Source organism: Coturnix japonica, chromosome 1, assembly GCF_001577835.2.
Source record: "Coturnix japonica isolate 7356 chromosome 1, Coturnix japonica 2.1, whole genome shotgun sequence".
NCBI lineage: Eukaryota > Metazoa > Chordata > Aves > Galliformes > Phasianidae > Coturnix > Coturnix japonica.
This window is the reverse complement of record NC_029516.1, coordinates 85,483,457-85,505,301: the sequence shown is the minus strand read 5'-3', so window position 1 is coordinate 85,505,301 and position 21,845 is coordinate 85,483,457. Positions and strand designations below refer to the sequence as shown.

The 21,845-nt window shown below is 36.1% G+C and overlaps 1 protein-coding gene across 4 annotated transcripts in view; it reads right to left on the bottom strand.

The window, feature by feature from the left end:
• GBE1 (1,4-alpha-glucan branching enzyme 1) overlaps nucleotides 1-21,845 on the bottom strand; it is a 140,222-nt gene that overhangs the window by 22,090 nt on the left and 96,287 nt on the right. For all 4 annotated transcript variants that reach the window (XM_015880095.2, XM_015880105.2, XM_015880114.2 and 1 more), the window contains exons 13-14: nucleotides 9,277-9,461; nucleotides 5,717-5,847 (exon numbers count right to left, since the gene is read on the bottom strand). In XM_015880095.2, the coding sequence (XP_015735581.1) occupies nucleotides 5,717-5,847; nucleotides 9,277-9,461 (316 nt within the window). The remainder of the gene's footprint in view (nucleotides 1-5,716; nucleotides 5,848-9,276; nucleotides 9,462-21,845) is intronic.

Here is a 21,845-nt window from a genome sequence, read left to right as displayed (position 1 = left end):
TATCTACCCACCTGTCTTGATAAGAAAACTGATTCCTTTGTTCTGCTACTGGGAACAACAGCCTCCATTATCAATACAGATCATTCTTTTAACTCCTATTTTGTTGTTTCTGGCGGTACCTTCACAAACGTTTCCATTTATACACTTCGTTCACATCAGTAATACATTTGTTAAGAATTTGGTATTATTTTGGAGATGGTGAAATACACATTTGCTTCAATTACGCCACAGGATCACAGTAAATTTGAGAACAGACCAGGGTGAAAGGAGAGAAGTTCAGTTGGCATAAATGCAAAAAGCTACAAAAGTAGGAATAAGAATTATTTAACTGTAGGGAATAGTACAAAATGAGAGGAAGTAAACAGTTGAAAAACACTGGCGTAAACATCACACAATTTAATTTTTCAGGACTGTGAATCTTTAGAGCTCTGTGGATTTGGTGAACTGTCAGAAGTATGACTCGGTTTTGACAATGAAGTTCAAGAAAGCTGATTCCAGAGGAACGGTTGAAAAATTTTAACAAGAGAAGATCAAAAAACTGACAGCAGTATAATCTAAACAGAAAGAATCTCTCTACTTCATAAAAAATGGGACCAAGAATAACCAGTGTTTAAAATATATTTGAACAGATTTCTATTAAGCAGTAAGGAAACCATTCTAATAGTTGAGACAGTAACACACTAAAATAGATTTTACTACAGAAATGGGAAAGTTAATTTGAAATTACTATTATTAACTTTAATGGAAATCAAAGCTCCTTTCCTGCATCCTTTCAGCCATCATCCTGCTCAACAGAGGTAAGTTTTACTGCACACAAGCCTTTGAATCAAATTAATCACTATAGCATAGAACAGTCTAGGCAAAATTAGAAAAAAGAAAAGAAGAAAAAAAAAAAAAAAAAAAAAAAAAAAAAAAAAAAAAGGAAATTTATGAATGGTTTTCTGTTACCATTCAAAATTCTATCTACAATCAGAACTAGAGACAGATGATCTAGATGTTGATTATTCTTCCACTTCCAAACTGAAGCAAATTAGGCAGAAATAATTTGTTAACTCAAGCTGCTTGTTTCTCATGAAGAGGCTTCTGAAAGAGCATAATTTATGAGGTAAAAATTCAGTATCAGCACAGAAATGTTTTCTTCACATTAAAATATAAAAAAATAAAAAAAAAATAGAAATTAAGAAATAGCATATGCTACCCTAATAGTTACACAGATTCACGGTGCTATAAACCCATGCTTTTTCCTACTCAGATCAAACTTTTTCAAGATGCATTACTAGGCTATATTAACCTTAACGTATGAACTACCTTGATAGAATTTGGCATTTGGCTGATCCTAAATTAAGTTCTTTGTCTTCATTTAGTGTATACACACTGAATTCTAATAGGTAGGGACAGTTACATAACTGCACTTCAAAGCAGCCTGCAAAGCAGCATCTTTGCCTTCAGCAATCGCACTCCAGTGACTCATTCAAGTGACCTTATTTGCTCATTAGAAGCTCTTGGTGCAGGTTGCAAATGTCAGAGAGCCTGAATTACCTTTTTTAAAGAATATTTCTGCAGCATTTCAGTGACAATATTTGTGATATTTCAGGCTTCATCTAGCTACTTTCATATCAGTAACTCTGACTTTCAATATATGAACTGTAAATTCATGCCAACAACAACTGTATGACTTTTTGATATTCATTTACTCTAGCTTCATAGCGCTTTGGTACATTATTTTAGATTAAAAATGGCAATATCTGTAATGAGGTAGCCATTTCTTTTCACATTTCTTTTTCTCCCCTTGTATTTTAGCAGGTGTATTAAATGACAATATAAAGCATCAATACACAGACATATGCTAGTTGAGAATGAGTACTGCTCAACAACAAAGACTTAAATGCCCACATTCACTATTAAGGTCTCAGCCTTTGAATGTCTCACATTAGGATACATGATCTCAGGCATACAAGATGTAGAATAGAGTAACTCACATTCAAGGGAAATACATCAACAGAAGACAGTGGTATAAAAGGGAAGAAAAACAGACTTCAAGATAGCTGTGAGTCTTCATTAAGCTGCCTGTTCAGAAAAATAATGTCCAAACTAACCAATACCAGAAGGACTATAATGTCTACTATTACTTCTCTTACAAAAGTACAAGTGAAGTTTGCTATGCCAGCAGCCTACAAAGAACTGCTGAAAGAAGGATGATATTTTCAATGAGATAAGAACAGCCAAATGCCTACAAAAACATTGGCCAGAGAGTCAGGAAGCCATGTATCCTCTACTGTAAGTAATGACATACCTGACAAGCTACAAATAGCAACACTGTTGTTATATATACATTTATTTGAATATGTGTCAAGGCTATCCATTTACTGCAGACAAATTTAAGACAAGTGTTACATACACAGACCTCATTAATCCAATCCACTAAACAGACTGAAGCAGACCAAAAAAGGTGTGGGTAAGTGGAATGATCATCGCTACATTTCTTACAATTTTCAGTGTCATTTAGATAAACCTTTTATTAAAAAGAATTTAATCAGTGCATTATAGTACTTGGCTCTTAAGGCTTATTCAGCAAATTGCCTTTCAGAGTACCAAGTAAAAAATCCACTCATTTCTTAAAATAAGAACAACACAGAGTAACAATAAGCTCTTGTCTTTTAATAGACAGATAGAAATATCACAAGTGATAGCTCACGTGTTATTTGGAATGATTTAAATCATTTAAAATCTTTAATGAATCTTTAAAATGCTAGATACTGAAAAGAAGGTTCTTGTTTTCAAACGTAAAAATACAACATTAATCAGGATGTGATTCAGTTGGCAATAGCTAATTCCCAAAGTTCGCTCACCTTGCTCATGCACTAAACTGGTGCAGAATAAAACTACTAGGGAAAGGATGGTTGAGAAGTTGATTGCTGGGAAGAATCAATATTTGGAATTCTCGAATAAGACTACTAAAATATCAAGAAGCTCACTAGTTCCACTCTAAGTTATGAACAGTACAATACAGTAAAACAAGACAGCATTTTCTTAATCAAATAAACAAAGCCCTCAGGTAAACTAGCATGTTTGACAGAAAAGAAGTAGAATGACTGCACAGAGAACGCTCAGCTCTACCACAGAAAGCAGCTAATGCAGCACACCAAGGAAACAGAACTAAAAACTTCACTATTTGATTAGTGTGGGAGGGGTCAGTACAACAAAACAGCTCTAATAAATGCAAATGTGGTGTTTATAACTGGCAGTTCTATTAGCCACAAAAACTTTAGCTCACTGAATAGAAAAGTTAGTATGTATCTTTATGCCTTAACATACGCCTTTTACACTCTCCCAGAGAATGGCCTGCCCAGGGAGGTGGTGGAGTCACTGTCCCTGGCAGTGTTCAAGAGGCATCTGAATGAGAAGCTATGAGATATGGTTTAGTGGTTTGCTGTAGCTACAGCAATGAGAGGATGGTTGGACTAGATGATCCTGTAGACCCTTTCCAACCTTGTGATTCTATGATTTTACATTTAAACTACCTGCAACAGATTTTGTAAATAAAATTATACATTGCATGTACTTAAAAAAACCAAGAATGTGGTTTGAGACTAACATATTAAAATAAATATATAATTTAAACTGTAAATATGAAACATCATGGAATCATAGAATCATAGAATGTTTTGAGTTGGAAGGGTTATTAATTAAGATCATCTAATTCCAACCTCCTTGTTATGAATCACCTTTATGATTTTTTTATAACATGCTGGTTTTATATATACTAGAGCTGCTAAGTTTCTCATATGATTATCAGTGAAGTAATTTTTTTTAAAAAGCATCTGAAAAAATATGATTATCTACCACTAAGTGAAAAACAAAAACTTGCCAATGAATTTCCACCTGCTTAATAAAAATTAAAAAATCAATCTGCATTGACTGTGCCGCTCACCAAGAAACAATACAGAAAGTTGTTTAATGACCAGAGAGAACTAGTCTCAAACCAGCTTACTGAAATCCAGCTGGGCCTTGTGATCTGTAAAGGAAAAGCAGTGAAGACAAGATTTTCCAATTTGCTTCTCAACAACTACTATAGAGCAGTCTCAGCTGAAACAGGAGCAACACAATCAGAATTCTACACAAACAACAAATGCCTAAGGAGAAGGGAGATTCTGGTGCTGTAAAATAGATTTATGAAATGCTTCCAAAACTACTGAAAAATTTAGAGCAGTGGTAAAAAAAAAAAAAAAAAAAAAGCCCAGAAGACTGCTTATATAAAATATTTAGTCAATAGATTAATCATAAAAATAGTTTCACAAATACAAAGATCAAATAGTTTCAAAAATGCCTGGGCACAGCTCAGTCCCATCTTTGTTGTATGTGATACAGAGTAAAATTTTTGAAAAACTGTAAATAGAGCATTTAAATACATGTGCAAAAATAAAGCCTGGGTATTTAATTCACTTAGAACAGAACAGAAAACAAAGCTAAGGAAACAGACGCATCTGAAATTGTACTTACACCCAGGCTTAATCAACACATTTGTTATAGAAGAAAGAAAATAAATAATATGAAGCTCTTGAGAGTGAGCTTTCCTGAAATATTTCTTGAGTATTTCTGAGAACTGAAACTCTACTATGTTTGAGAAAAAGACAGAAAGTGAACAACAAAATGTGTCTTGGGTTTAACTGCATCTGTATACATATTACAGCAAGATAGTCAAGCTGAATCTATTGTTACGTGTTATGTGCTATAGTCTATAAAATTGATTTTACATTTTTTCCACCTGCAAACTCAAAGCATTTCATATGAGACAGAGGAAGTACTTTAGCATCAACCAAAACAGGTGGATATCTGATGCCTGTGACAGTGAAGTATCGGTATATCTCACAGCATCAGATTAAGATTTTACTAATCCAAATTACTGACTTATTCTGTCTCTACTAGGAGCTCATGTATTATCATACAGACAGCAGAGAACAACAATGAAGAAAGATTTGACCTGATGCTTCTAAACCAGAATCCTGCTATGTTTTGGAGTTCCTGTCAGTATATTCAAGCAGTACTCAAGTAATAAGGTGCTACGCTGCATGAAACCAACTCAAATACAGCAACAGTTTGCTGAAAATGCTAATTAAAAAAAAAATAAAACAAAGTTAGGAGCTGCAGTGCTTTAAACTGATGTGGCAAGATTCATTAGACTTCGCTTGTCAATGCACTTGAAAAACTGGATTTGGACACAAGCAAAACCAGCCAATTACCCAAGATTAATCATTTACTGTTTCTCAGCTGAGCTAAGAGCACATTCTCAGTCTACCCAATTATAAAACAGAAATTGCACAATCTTCCTGGAGGTTTAAATTAATACATTTCCTTGTGCAAGCGTGTGCATCTTACTGTGGTCAGCTTCTGTAACTTAAGAAGCAGGAGTTCCTTGATTTCTATGCAATGCTTTGGGATGCAGGGGGGAGATTCACAAAGAAATTTTCAAATGGCGCCTTTAAAGCTCTACTTTTGCTTGTGTTCTACAAAGCGATCTCATGAATATGGTAAATTTCTAATAGTCACTATGCACTAAGAATTAAAGCAAAACTGTACTGATGAGAAGTACGTGATGTCTAACCTTCTAGTTACAGTTTGCATTAATATTAGAAAACACACACACATAGACACTCACACACACACACACTAATCAAGTAGGTTTCTTTGTAGAAATGAAAGAGTAAGAAAAGGATATTTTCCTGGAACTTCAACACCCACTCTGTAGTCCACATAACTTTCATACGGATGGAAATTGAAAATAAAAAGGAGACCAGCTCTCTCATATGCAATGACCTTGTTGGATTCATGCTTTTCAGAGACAAAAGCCTAGAAAGGAAAAAAAAAAAAAAAAAAAAAAAAAAAAAAAAAAAAAAAAAAAAAAAGAAGGTAAATTTAATGCTAAAAAATATTTTCCTTCATAGAATCAATCACAGAATAATAGCATGACTTGGATTGAAAGAGACCTCAACAACCAGTAAGCTCCAAATACATACCACTGGCAAAGTTGCCAACCACTAGATCAAACATTAGATTAGGTTGTACAGGGCCCCATCCAACCTGGCCTAGAATACCTCCAGGGATAGGGCATCCACAGCCTCTCTGGGCAGCCAGTTCCAGCACCTCAGCACCTTCTTGGTGAAAAACTTTTCCCTGTTTTAGATTACTAAATCTCCCTTCCTCTAGTTTAAAACCATTACCCCCTGTCCTATCACTAACTACTATTGTAAAAAGCTGACCTCCCTCCTGTTTATAACCTCGCTTTAAATACTTCAAGGCTGCAACGTGGTCATCTCACAGCCTTCTCTTCTCCAGATTGAACAAGTCCAGCCCCTTCAGCCTGTCTTCTCAGGAGAGGTGCTCCAGCCCTCAGTTCATCTTTGCGGCCCTCCTGTGGACCCTCTCCAAAAGCTCAACATCCCTCCTATACTGGGGACCCAAGATCTAGATGCACTATTCCAGGTAGGGCTTCATGAGGGTGGAGTAGAGGAGGAAGAAGGGGCAGCCAGAAGGACAATAACCTCTTTTGTCCTTCTGGCTACTCCTCTTCTCATGAAGTCCAGGTTACCATTGGCCTTCTGGGCTGCAACAGCACACTGCTAGTTCATGTTAAGTTCTTCCATCTACCAGTACCCTTAAGTCCTTCTCAGCAGGGGTATTCTCAAGGAGTTAGTCTGTATACATACCTGAGATTACCTTGACACAAGTGCAGAACTTTGCACTTCACTTTGCTGATCGATCCTCATAGGTTGACAAAGGCCCACCTTTTAAGTTAATCAAAGTCTCTCCGGATGCATCCCTGCCTTCTGTTCTATTAACTGCACCACTAAGCTTTGAGTCCTTGCTAAACTTGCTGAGAGCACACTTGATCCCATCCTCTATTTTATCTCACCCCAATTTAGAGATAAGGATATTGTACAGGACCAAATCAAAGGCCTTGCAGAGATGACACCAGTTGACTTCCCTTTGTCTACAGATGCTGTTACTCCACCATATATGGCCAGTGATTTAATCAAGAATGATTTTCTCTTAGTGAAGTTATGCTGGCTGTCTTTGATCACCTGCTCAACCTCACGTGCCTTAATATGTATTCAAGGAGGATCTGTTCCACAATCTCAGGCATGGAGGTGATGCCCACCAGCCTGTAGTTCCCTGACTCCTCCTTCCGCACTTCCTTATAAATGAAAGTGATGTTTCCCCTTTTCCAGTCACCAGTGATTTCACCTGACAGCCACAACTTTTCAAATATGATAAAGAGCAGCTCAGCAATCCCATCAACCAGTTCCCTTAGGACCCTGGGATACTTGCTGTCCAGACCCATAGACTTATACACATTCCACCCATGAGGTGGTCTCAGACTTGCTCTGCCCTTACATTGTGTAGGAGGAAACTCCCATTTCTCACCAAGAGTTTCAGGGATGTGAGGTTCAGAAATGTGAGAATCCTGGCTGAGCACGAAGACTGACACAAAGATATCACTGAGTACCTCAGCCTTCTGTTGTAGCTAGTTCTCCCTTGTCATTTATCCGAGGAAGTACATTACACTCTGTCTCTTCTGATCAGTGTACCTACAGAACCCCTTCTTGTTGTTTTTAACATCCCTCATCAGGTTGAGTTCCATCTGTGGCTCGGCTTTCCTAATCCCACCTCTGCAAGTCTGGACAGCATCCCTGTATTCTTCCTAAGTGTTATGTCCTTGTTTCCATTGCTGATATATCCCATTCTTTTCCCTCAGTTTGACAAGTAGGTTCTTGCCAAGACATGATGGTTTCCTGCATCCTCTGCCTGCTTTCTTATTCTGCGGGATGGAGAGCTCTTGCTCTCTCAGTAAGATAACCTTAAAGAATAGACAGCTTTGCTTCACTCCTTTGTTTCTAAGTACAGCTTCCCAGGACATCCCATTCAACAATTCCTTAAACAGCCTGAAGTTTGCTCTTCCGAACTTCAGGGTCCTGACCTCACTCTTTGCCAGGCCCACATTCCTCAAGACCACAAACTCAACCAATCATTTTTAATGATCTCTTCTGCACCAGATCCACCACACTTCACCACTGGTTGGTCTGTCCAATACTTATACCAGAAAGTTGTCACTGATGGACTCCAGAAGTCTGCTGAATTGCTTGCAACAAACTGCATTGCTTTCCCAGCAGATATTTGGATGGCTGAATTCCCCTGTCAGGCCTTGTCAACAGATTCTTCTTGATCAAGTGGCCTGTAGTAGACCCTGACCACTAGCAGTCCTCTACTGGTCTCATCCCCAGTCTTAATTGACAGCCTCTCAGCCTGCCACAGAATTTTTCTAATTTAATTCACAAAAATAAGAAAAACAACAACAAAAAAACTGCTGCAATACCTCATTTCAAGTAAAACAATAAAACGTTCAAGCAATATAGATATGAACATTAAATGTAAACAGTAACTGTTATGCCCATGTAACACTTTATATAGTGTTTATATATAAATTTTATATAATTTATGAACACTGAACTGTAGCCTACTTTTTAAAAGGATATGTTAAATTAAAGTGGAAGAAGCCCATTTTCCTTGTGTCAAATCAATTTTTCCATTTACACGGGGTGAGGATCAGCATCACTTTTAGGTGTTCTTTTTGGCGTTTTTTTGTTTTGTTTTTAAATTGTGCCCAAATAGTTCTGATAAACTTCATAAAACACCTTTGCTGTATTTGCTAGAGCTATTAATTACTAGAAGCACACTTAAAAAAGTATATATATCTGAAGTTGATCAGGACTAGAATGAAATAGTTTAAACACTGAGAAATTATAATTCAGTTGCTTTAATAAGTACAGTGCAATATTCAGGAAAAAAAAGGCAAATACAAAAGTGACAAGTTGAAGACTAGGAAACTATACCTTGCATTATAGCTGATCAGAAGCGTTTCCTCAGTATTAATTATATATGTAAAAGTAACTTGTCAGAACAATTCACACTTTCCCAAAGCAATTCTTGGATTGGATTACACACAATTTCATAGTCTGCTTTATCCAATCTGCAGTTAGTTAAATAAAATAGCAAAAATAATACTTCTATGAAGCTAGAAGGAGACTGTTTCATATTTCCATTATCTCTGAAAGATATTTCAGTGACAAGTTTCGACAACTTGAAATATATAGAGAGACATTACATGGCACATAATAAAGTGCTGTTTAAAATTTCAACATGCAAATTTTGCATTGTTGTTATTCTGAACATGTACACAACTGGTGACTAAAAGCTTATCATTTACTATGTACAGCTTACCGGAGGAGATGCAAGCCAGCCAAATTTTTCTTCCAATTTATTCATATCTCTATCAAACTCATTTAGGAATTTATAGCGAAGAAGATGATCATCAGTAAGATTGAACTGTCTTCTGGCATAGTGAAAGCTCTCATTATTCCCTTTTCTGGGGAAGTCAAGCCATTCTGGATGCCCAAATTCATTACCTGTATTTAAAAACATTGAGGAGCTGTGAAATCATGTGCTAAAAATAATAATAAAATCTAAGAAATAAAATACATTAAAAGTTATTTTCTTTCTACAAGTTTTAAATTTCAAAGAACAATTATTTGTACATTAATTGGTCTTTCCACTATTAAAATCATTTTTTGAACATTCATGCTCGGTAACAGGTTTGTTTGGTCAATAAAACTAGCAGAGAAAAATACCCATGAACTTGAAGGGAAATCTGAGTTGATGGATGTATTTTAACCTCCATGCTATCATACCATAATAATTTCTCATTGCAATTCCTTAAAATAAGGGCAACAGGAATTCAGTCAGCCAGGATACAAGCTTTACAGTTGCTATAAAACCATCACCATAGTAAGTTCATTACCTTAGAGAACTTATCAGAAATCAGCACTGTCAGTTTCCATAACCACAGAGGCATAACTTTCCCCAAAAAAGCCATAGGACCAGGGACCCACTTTGAAAATCTTTCTTATTTTTTTAATAGTGGCCATAAATACTGTCATCACTGTTTCCAGTGGTATAAAAATAACAATTAGAAAAGTGACTTGAATCACTGTTCCTCACGTCCCAGGAAAATACAGAATGACAGTCTAGTTCAAGGATTGGGCTAGATTGTATAGAATAAAGCACAGTGCTTAAAAATGATGAATGCAGTGTTTTATATTGAAAATAAGTGACTTGATGGGCATGACATTTCAGTGAAATACCATAACACCTCCAGTGAAGCCCCCCTGCAAGCGGAGTTCCTTTCCTACACATTGTACTTTGTCTCACACACACAAGACCCTTTTAAGGACTGGAGCGATGCATCTTTCAGTTCTGAATCCATCCACACAACAATGGTTCGAGTCCCACTGACTGTGCAAATGTGGCATTTTTGTTTTTCTCTAATGGTAATTTTTTGTATTCTTATCAGTCTCATCACAATTATCTAGCCGACACAACTACCCTTTATGGAATGAAATTGGCTTATTCAGTCTTAGTTGAAACTCTGTGTTAAAAAATAAGAAAAAGCTTGACTTACATAGAATCTCCAAAGCAAATTCCAGTTGCCAAAGCTAAAGAATCATGTCAACACTTCAACTGGAACAGTATATCCAATGTCAGTCACATATGCAAACTTTGTTTTGGTTATATACCATAATTATTACAGTTTGATGCAAATCCAGATGAACTTAAATGTTTCTAACTCAGGCTATAAAGTACTGTCTTGTATACTCCCAGCCAACTCGGACTACTCATTTTACACAAGATTAATTTTCAAAATACTGAATGCCATCTAAACACATTTCAGTATCTACAATAGCTAATTCAACACAAACTTTTTATGGAGTGTACACAGAATACCTCCTTGCTCCAGAACACAGACAACAAGTGGTCTATCTGGAAATATGTAAAGTAACACAATCAGACATATAAGACATACTAAGAAAAATCCTAATCTTTCTACAAGCAACTACTCAACTTCTGGCAATAAACTACAGTTTTGTGGGCAGATGAAGGACAGGGATGCTGAGGGAAGGTGTGTGCTGTTTCCTGGATGGATACCCTGCATGTGTAGCCACCATCTGCTGTCTCACACAGCCTGCATTGCCTGGGAGGCTCTGAGGATATGGCCAAAAGTGACAGCTATGAATTTAGATTTTGAAAATGTTTTTTGTCTATTTCCACGCTTCATGGGAATGAAGAAGTGAACAACAAACAAAAGAGAGAGGCTGCATATATATTTAGGACAATCCTCTGCACTGGTACTTGTTTTGTAAGCAAGCTGACAAGTTGTAAATTAAATTTCCTGTTCAAAAGCTAAGCCACTAAATTTCATATTCAGCTCAGAACCAGAGACAAATATTAAAGAATCAGAATCACAGCAGGACTCTCAAAACAACCTTGGAATAATGCTGGACTGAGCTCTTAATCAGTGATAACAGTAAGGTACAAAAATGGAGAAAAGATATTGCTGCAAAACAGTTTACTTAACTATATTCAATTTTCTCTTAAAAGCTGGACAAGGCACTACCTTTGTTCTTGATCTACACACTATTGAAAACATGGACTACACAAGATACTTAGTTAGAGAGTAAAAAGCATCAGAAAGCCAGAGATGATATGTATCTTGAAAAGATAGTCAGGGAGATAATAAATTTTCATTCAAGGAAAACGTACAAATGGGGAAATAAGCAATCAAAGACAGCAAAGATAGACCGAACCAGCAAATCATTTGAATGCAGTATTTCAGTAGAAGTGTGTATCTTCATGTTTAGACCACACAGCAACTCCCCTGTCTCCATCTCCTTTCCCCACCACAGTAGCTAGTGTTGTTTTAATGCTGTTTGTGTTTTTATGTTGTTAAAAAAAAAAAAAAAAGAAAAAGAAAGAAAAAAGAAAAAAAGAAAGCAAAATGAAAAAGTTAATAATGTTCAATAAAAAATAAAGAATTGAATACAGAATTATATAATCAAAATATTGGAAAAGATCTTTAAGTTCATCTAGTACAAGTACATAGTCCCCATCGTGCCCGCTAATGCTACCCCTTACTGCCATATGCACACGTTTCTTGAACCCCTCCAGGGATGGTGACTACAAAATCTCCCTGGGCAGTCTATGCCAGCGCCTCACCCTTCATCCTGAGAAGAAATTTTCCCCTTGTATCCAACTCGAACATCCTCTGGTACAACTTGAGACCATTCCCTCTTGTTCTATCACCTGTGAGAAGAGGCTGACCCTCACCTCAGCACAACTTCCTTTCAGGTTGTTGTGGAGACCAGTAAAGTCTCCCAAGTCTCCTCCAGACTAAACAGTCTTAGTTCCCCCAGCCGCTTCCTGTAAGACTTGTGTTCCAGACCCCTCACCAGCCTTCTTGCCCTTCTCTGGACGTGCTCCAGGGCTTCAATATCTTTCTTCTTGCAAGGAGCCCAAAACTGAACACAATATTCAAGATGCAGTCTCACAAGTGTGGATTACATAGTGTGGCACCTTAATAACAAGACTATACTGATAACATTAAGGATACCAGCAGTCCTTCTAATAAACTTAAATATGCTTCTGCAACTTGAAAAAGCATTAATACTACACATCCCTTAAAAAGAAACACACATCTTGTACTACTTCTTAAAAATCTTTTCAATTGCTTTTTGTCCTATTTTAACTCTAGAGCAAAAGACTGGAGGAGTTAGAAAATGGAAGTAGAGGGTAACTGACTCATACCTACTTCTAGCCAAAGGTATCGGTGAAGTACATGTTTCAACCTCTCCTATGTTCCACTTCTCCTTTCTGATGAGAATCAGAAGCATTCACTTCTTAATAACTGTGAAAACCTCCAAGCGTAGAAGTACTATTGGGATTTCTTTTCCTGTAATTAATTTGCTGTTTGATGTAAAGGTCCAAAGGACAGATTAACAAGAAGCCAGATGCTATAAATGATGCAAGTCAAGACAATGGAACTAATGTGGGGGAGGCTGAGAACAAGGCTGAAATTAACTGAGATTTTGATTAGAGAAACAAAACAAAGACAAATCATTGAAGTGCAATGCATACTAATTTTATTTAGGAATTAATTCAACTTTGCTATTCCCTACATATTGTGAAACTTCATTGTGTACAAGATTTCAAGATCATAGTCCCAACAATGGAATTAACACTATCACTATAATGAAAATTTACATCACACTTGTTTATTAGGGTAGAAATACATCTACAGCACAAAGTACTTATGATGATGATGATTACTTTGCAGCTAAGCCCCACAGGTCATTAAAGTTTTCTTGATCTCCCCTCTTAAGACATCTTTACTAGTTATTTCCTCTCAAAGAATAAGGCTAAACAAAACTGAGGGCATATTTAAAAGATGTAGGCAGTGCTATGAGATGCCTGGTATTTCTGTTTGTTTTTGTTTGCTGGTTTTTTTTGTTTTTTTGTTTTGTTTTGTTTTAATAAATTATGACGTTAAATTTTTAAAAGTAGTTTAAGCAAGTAGTCTGCTTCACACATCAAAAATTAGAAGCTTTAGTAGGTGTATAAATACAGCAAAAAGATCCTACTTAAGGCAGATAAGCTAGAGATCAGACACACTGAGACAGATACACAACTGCTCTACCTTACTACATTTCTACCAAAGTAAGCAGTAGTTTAAACAAGCCAGGTATTCAGTTCATTCATTAGTTATAACTGATTTGAATTTAAGTTCACTACCTTTGTGAACACTGATCACAATATAACAATTTGCACAATACAGAGACAGTGTAAATCAGACCAGATCTATGATTCTAGATAGACCTGTTTCAAAAATAAACATTTCAAATAATTAATTCCCATTTTCCCTAAATGAGGAGCCCTTGGATATTATGCAGTTCTAATCCCTTGTACTTATTCATTGCTGCACTGAATCTTCTTCAGCCCCCTAAGTAACACAACAACATTCTTATTACCTGAACCACACAAGAAACTCTGCCTTTCCTTCAAATTACTAGAAAATGAGTTTTATTCATTACAAGCAGTCATTTAATCCTGTAATTTGAATGAAAATATAATAAATTCCAAATTGACTGCTGTTGAAACAGGTCCAGTGAAACTTTCTCATATGTGCAGTGCCACTTGCAAATATTTTTTTGAAATACATTTTTGAAGGCTCTGAATTGGTATTTCTATTCCTTATTAAAAACAACGACGACAACAGCAACAACAACAACAACAAACCATATGCAAAAATTTGCATTTTCTTTGCATAAGAAAAACCATGCAAGATAAAATTTGCTGGAAGCTAAAATTTGTTTGAAAATATTTAGTGAAATAATCCATTACAGTGGCCTGGATTAATCTATTTACTATTATGTAAATTTAATCGATATCAATGTGGGCTTATCAGAAATATAGCATTCTAGACAAGCTTAACTTTTGATGTCGTAAGAAGTGCAATATATTAAATCTAATTCTACAATATATTACAGAAAATTTCATTTAATCAGAAACATAAACATGTTTGTATAAAAAAAAAAAGATAAAAAACTATTTTTTTTTTATTCTCGTTTGCTTCTTTTGCTAAGCATGGATATTGCACTTGTTAGCATCAAGCTTGGCAACACAAACTGTTATTGTGCTTGTGCAGTAGTACTCAAAAGATGTTTCCTGGCTTTTCCCAAAGTCAGATGAGCGTGTGGCAATTCAGGCTGACTGAAAATCAGCATGAAGGGAGATGATAAAGGGTAACAGACATTTATTCCTGTTGCAGAGTATAATAATACAAGACGAGAATATTTTTTCAGCTATATACAGTGAGTAATCGATACTGATCCTGTTTTGTTATTAAAACTTTTCTGCGCTGTATGACTGTGTGCACACATATACACATCAGTTATAAAGTCTTCTGTTGGGATCCTTGACTCCAACTGGAAAATACTGTCATCACTGATTTGTTGTATATGAATCAGCTGGAAATGGCTCAAAATAGAATAAACAAGGGGTCGCTGCCTGCATTACAGGAGCAAAAGAATGCATCTCCTCTGGTATTGAAAAAACACAAGCATTTCTCTAATGTGCCAAAGGCATAGGAAAGTACTCGGTCCATAAAATGGTTACCCCATATCACATCAGAGATACAGTACTTTACCTGAAGTAGCTGAAATGAATCAGGTCAAGTACTCAATGATTCTTTTTGTAACTGAATTTAAAAAAAAAAAAAAAAAAAGCTCTTTCATTATGAAACAATTTTGTGCTGGAGAATACCAGCTCTGGCAAAATCTTAATGAGGGCAAATACTCTCTTTGAGGCTAACAAAATAAATAAATACTGGGTCATAGAGAAACTGTTGCTGTATTCTGTCTGAGAAAGAAACTAGGGTGTTAACTCTGTTATGAATGTTACTGTTCTTCTTTTCCTTATCAATCTTTGGCTGGTTTAACTAAACTCAAAACACTTCAAAAAATGTGAAAATTGTCTTCTGTTCTTACATTCTAAGCACTATTACGGTGAATTTTCAAGTTGGAAAGAATAAAGTACAACATAAAAATATATATATATTGTAAGCCTATGAAAACTATGTAGACAAACATACTATTTATGACATGTAAAAAAACATTTGGCAATCAAAGCTTCTTCTGTGTGGAAGAAATGGAAGAAATGGTTGTAGGTAAACATGAACATAAACAAAATAAACATTGTGTCCAGGGAGCCAAGAAAGTCAACGGCATCCTGGCCTGTATCTGAAACAGTGTTGCCAGCAGGAGTTAAGAAGTGATTGTTCCTCTGTACTCTGCTCAGCTAAGGCTGCACCTTGAGTACCCTGTTCACTTTTGGGCTCCTTGCTGAAAAAAGACACTGAAGCCCTGGAGCATGTCCAGAGAAGGGCAAGAAAGCTGGTGAGGGGTCTGGAGCACAAATCTTACAGGAAGCAGCTCAGGGAACCGAGACTGTTTAGTCTGGAGAAGACTCAGGGGAGATTTACTGGTTTCTATAATGACCTGAAAGAAAGTTGTGGTGAGGTGGGGCTCAGCCTCTTCTCCTGCGTAACAATCGGACTGGCCTCAAGTTGCATCAGGGGATCTTCAGTTTGAATGTTAGGAAAAACTACAAAAGAGTGGTCAGGCAGTGGAATAAGCTGCCTAGAGAGATGGCTGAGTAACTGTCCCTGGAGATGTTCAAGAAACATTTAGATCTGGTACTAAGGGACGTGGTTTAGCGAGGAAATACTGGTGGTAGACAGATGGTTGGACTATGTGATCTTGAATGTCTTTTTCAGCCTGATTCTCTAATTCTACAAAAAAACATACACATCACTTAGCAGGAAAACATTAGCTTTACAAGTTATCTTCATCAGTCTAGGGATTTTATTACTATACATACTATGTGTGTGTGTGTGTGTATATATCTCTATATATATGTGTGTATATATATATACATATATACACATACAGTAATAATAACATATAGTGCAAACATACAAACACACTTATTTAAAGATCATTCACTGGTTGCTGACCTTTTCTCCTCCAGAAGAGATACATTTGCAGTATACGTCACTTACAATAAATGTCTTCTTGTCAAAGCAAAGAGATCTACTTCATCATTTTCTCAGTCATTAAGGCAAAATGCCACAGGTTAATACAAATAAATCACCCAGAAAAGCAAAAATAATGATATCAGAGACTTTGTATTAATAGTAATCAATGAAGCCTCTTGCATTTATATTTCATAGAAGTGGACAAATGCCTACCAGATCTATGATCTTGCAAGATATTGTATTATTTTTCTATTATTATTAAAAGGTTTAGTATTCTCATTTTTTTTTCCTATTTAATATGCTGACCATTTTACATCACATTAGGCTATTGCAACAACATGGGTTGTTAAGCCTAGACAAATACAGTTATCCTGTACCAGTATGCAGATTAAATATACTGCAATTTGCACTATTTAGCTTTTATATTTTTTTTCATTTTTTTTTCCCTCCTTATATTAGATGATCACAGTACTTTCAAAGTTCATGAGTTCATGATGACAGACACTATGAAAGATACTCTTAAAATTTTATGTATTGTTATCTATTCCTTATGCAATTTACTTGGCAAATAAGAGATCAACAGAAATTCCACTAAAAGACATTTCTCACAGTGCCACATTCTTTTTATGCTGGAAAAATAAATGTTTTGAAATCTCAGCAGAATTCAGGATTAAAATACTGCTGTAAAGCCATGGAAATAAGCCATCATCCCGACTTCTATGAAATATATTTTACTTGATTTCTATTACATTTATATGCCACAAAAATGATACAGTTGACACCCCAGTTCCCATGTGTCTTTCCAGGGCTATATCTGGCTTATCTAAGGAAGTCTTTCAGGAAAAATGACTGTAATAGAGAACACTGCAGGAATACATTAAGATCTTTGTGCATGACACACATTTGCATGACATGGAGTAGAATCACTTGACCTCTAGGGGTATCCATGCTCAGGATCATTGCCCATGTTGCCAGAAGCTAGGCAGAGACATGTGCTGGCTACTTCCACGCAAATAAAACTCACAGTTTTTATTCTCCTACCTTTCATTATACTCCCCAATCCTTTTGCTGTAGTTCATGATAAAGCACAGTATAGCTAGTAAAGCATACTACTATAGCTAATAAAACATTCATACATAGAGAAAGGGTACCATTCTTGTATAATGCCTAGGCATTCCTAGCTTCTCAGCTAAGAGCATACTTTTTTTCTTAAATGAGCGCAACTAATCCTTAACACCCTTATTAGGACATAGACACATCTGTACAGAATCAAACACACTCAGAGTGCTCAAACTTACGTTGTTAAACTTACTTTATACTGTGTATCTGATGAGTTTTGTAACTTCCCTAATTTACTTTAACATAAAAAAACAGTGATTGTTTACCTGACTCATTCAAACATAAGCTTGCTTTGCAATAAATGAGAGGTAAAGTCTCAAGTACATTCCTTTGCGTTTTATTATTGCATAAAGGCTTATGTTGCTTTATAGTAACATTTTGTCTGGTTTTGAGTTTTGTACTCAACAGGGACATTCAAGTCTGTAGTAAGGATGACAATCCCAGGTGCAGATTAGAAATATGTTCCTTTACAGTTCTGCATAAATATTCAAAATTAAATAGTCTGTGATAGCATGGAAGTTGTCTATGACTTCGACATTACCAGTAAGTAATAACATGTGTGTTATAAAATCATAGAATCATTAAAGTTGGAAAAGATCAATAAGATCATCTAATCCAACCCATTTCAACTCATTCTACTCAGAAATACGAACTCTTCAGATCTGTCTCTAGGAAGGCAGGACAGTGCTGGAGCTTGCTTACATAGAGGGACAGCTTGGTGTAGGCAACAGTGGACAGAGCATGACACTGTACAGTATGATTTAAGTTAGTTTCCAACTTTTTTTTTTTTTTTTTTTTTTTTTTTTTTCCCCCCCCATAATACATTAAATAAATAAAAGTGTTCTTACTGGCTCCAGTTAGTTCAGAATTTCATCCTCTAATTTTTAGATAACAGATAAAGGATTAAACTAGTGAAATTAAATGAAAACTAAAGGAAAACACTACTTAAATAATATTTGATAAAAGAGAAGGTTAAAGCTTTTCACATGGATAAGTCAACAATGAAAGTTTATATTGTTCAGAAACATTCAGCACTTGCAATAGAAGAAAATGCAGTTAAAATTAGGTAAATATGCATTTTCTAAGAGCAACAAAATGATGAAATTTGATATGACTCCAAAAAAAAATACGAAGAGGGGAAAAGAAAAGAAAAAAAAAAAAAAAGAGAACAAATAGTAGACTTGCCTTTGGAATTTGGGGAGTCAACAGAAACAGTTACACCAGAAAGAGGACTGAAGTAAATATCAAAGTTGACAAGAAACTAAGCTATCTGGGAGCATAACTTGGGTTATCTGCAAGAGTGTGCAAAAAACACAGCATCTTACTGCTATCTACTCTACTTTATTTCCACAAAGAGATGGAAAACACCAAAAGCAAGTAGAGCACCTGAAGTAAATTGCACCTGAGCACCACTGCACACCAAGGTGCTGTTCTTGAAGGGTCAGGATACTTACCTCTGATATGCCAGTCTTAGTGCTGTGGCTACCAATGTTAGACTTCTGTAATTTAAAATAGTAAAAAAAACCACAAAACCAACCAACCAAAAAACAAACAAACAAACAAACAAACAAGCCCACAACAATGAAGCCCAGCAACAACAAACAAACATAAGTGAGAGCCCTTTTTCGTTTTCTGGCTCAAAACTTGCTTCCTGAGGTATTTGTAGTGATAAGACTCTAATTGATTTATGGAGGAGGCAAGTGATGGTTGCTAACTGTGACAATCAACATCACTTTGTAGGCATTTGAAAGTACCATCCTTCAGAGCTGTTTGCCTCTAGAAGAGAGTTTTCAGGAGTGTTTACTGGCGGAAGATCTGGCCTGGGACTAAATAGCTCCAGCTTGGTATGGGAAAATTAGGGAATGATACAATCAAGTCCTGTGAAAAACAGGATGCAGTTGGGCATCCCTGGTACTATCATTGGAAACTGTTGCCGTGGTCACAGTCATCGTCAGCGGAACAACAACTCCTGATGACCCACCACTACTTAAGATCAATGACTGAACTACAAACCTCACTGGATCCATGGTGGTAACTACCTCCCTCTTGCTCCCTACAAAGACTCCTTGCTTCTATTTCCTATCTTTACTACTGCCTGCCTTCCCTTCTCTTCCCCATCACCCTGCACTGTAATAGCATCTGTCCTCCCTTTCCCCATCTCCCTTATTAAGATTTGTAATAAACTGGTCAGACCAACATTTGAACCTTTGTTTCTCAATCTCACGCTGGGTATACATATATGAAGGAACCTTGCCTTCCTCCTATAAATTGGAGTGAGACCATATACTAGATATATCTCAGGGTAGTTAAGGAAACTGATTTATTCCTATTCTGAATGGTACATAAGTTACTTATGAATTTAGACAATACAAACAGTATTTCATTTGCAGGATGTGGCACTTCTTCAATGCAGTCTACTACTGTAACGCCTCCCTACTGTTATCTTGTATATTATATAAATATTTAAATAAATAAATATTTATATGTACACAAACACACACAAAAATATATATAAATGGCCCAGAGATGTGGTGATGTAGTGGATCTCCTGTCCCTGGAGACATTCAAGGTCAGGCTGGACCAGGCTCTGAGCCAACTGATCGAGCTGTGGATGTCTGTTTATTGCAGGGGAGGTGGAGCAGATGACCTTCAAAGATCCCTTCCAACTCTAAGGATTCTATGATAAGTATATACACAAATATAAATATTTAATATATATATATTTAAATGATCAATTTGTTTCTAACCAGAGTTCTCTAAAACAGCTGAAATCTGATGCATGACAAATATGTAACTTGAGCCACACTTTAAATACGCAAGCAAATTTGTTCAGAAATAAGTTGAACAATCAGAAAACTGGTAAAATCAAGCAGAAGCAGCTACGGAACAATACGTTCCCTGTTCTGAAATGTTACTAATATGTCCTCTTCTGAAATGTTTCCAATTCGTAGCATTCCTCTTACAGAGGATTCCAGTGCAATGGCAGCAGCATTATCCTGCCTACTCACCCTTCATCATCTCAGTGAAATTGCCTATGCAATAGAAATTCACATGGATAGATCATCTTTGTTGTTTTCAAATGCATATTGTACAAATTTTTATGTGGACAGCCAAGCTAAAAGCATGGCTAGCACTTCACACAAAAGATAGCAGTATTGTGATAGCCCTTACTTGAGGAGCATATCTCACATCCTCTAATTGTTTCATTGATGCTGATTCCTACAAAGACCTGTGTCATTTACAAAGATACCTTGGAGCCAGAGAAGCCTGTTTGTGCACATGGTCCTTGACAGGTCTTTATGATCCTAGATCATGCCTTAGGATATCTGGACATGCAAGACAGAAAGGGTTGCGAGCACCAAACACTAGCACCAGATTCCTCTGAGATACAGAATAAACAAAAAAGTTGTGCAGAACTCCTACACAAAGAATGACAAGTAAGTCTGATGTACTGCCAGCACATCTCATCAAGGCATGCTGATTGGCATATAAATTTTCTGTGCTTAAATAGGCTAGGCTTTAAAATCCAGCTGAATTCTGATGAATTTGTAGTTAACTCATCTGCTGTGAGTGACTGCAAACCACCACATAATTAGGTCTGTGCCTAGTTTAGTCTCTGAAGTAAGTTAGAAAACTCACTGCCTTATCTGACTACTTGGGCTGAGAGAGAAGGAAGCTTCTATCATGTAAAAAAATCTTCTAGATGGCACAGAATTTCACAACATTAAAGTTTAAAAACAAACAAACAAACAAAAAAAAAACAACCCCGGTAAAACGATTCTCAACCAAGTCACATATATCACATTCAGTACGAAACTTTTTACATTAACGTTCTTGCAAGTAGCTAACTAAGCAATTAAACAAGATGGGTGCGTATGTCAAAGAAGTTTTTTGAACATAATCACTTCTTCCAATTATATACCCTTTGGAAATAAAATAATAATAATAATAATAAAATCGGAATATATAATGTCTGTTTCTTACAAAGTTTTCATTAGAATCTTTTAATTTTGGTGACACCATTCCATGCACTGCTTGGCTAGCACATCCAAGCTCATTGTTGAAAAGAAAAGCAAACGATTTGACCCAATGTAACGTATTAACAATGATTCAGGATATAGAAAGCCTTATAAAATGAGAAGAGTTGAAAACGTTTTCTAGTCAGTTTTCTTTTACACAATTCTCTCAAAAACAGATTTGCCTCAGCGAGCTGATAAAAAAAGCACAGTCTTGGCAAAATTCAGCA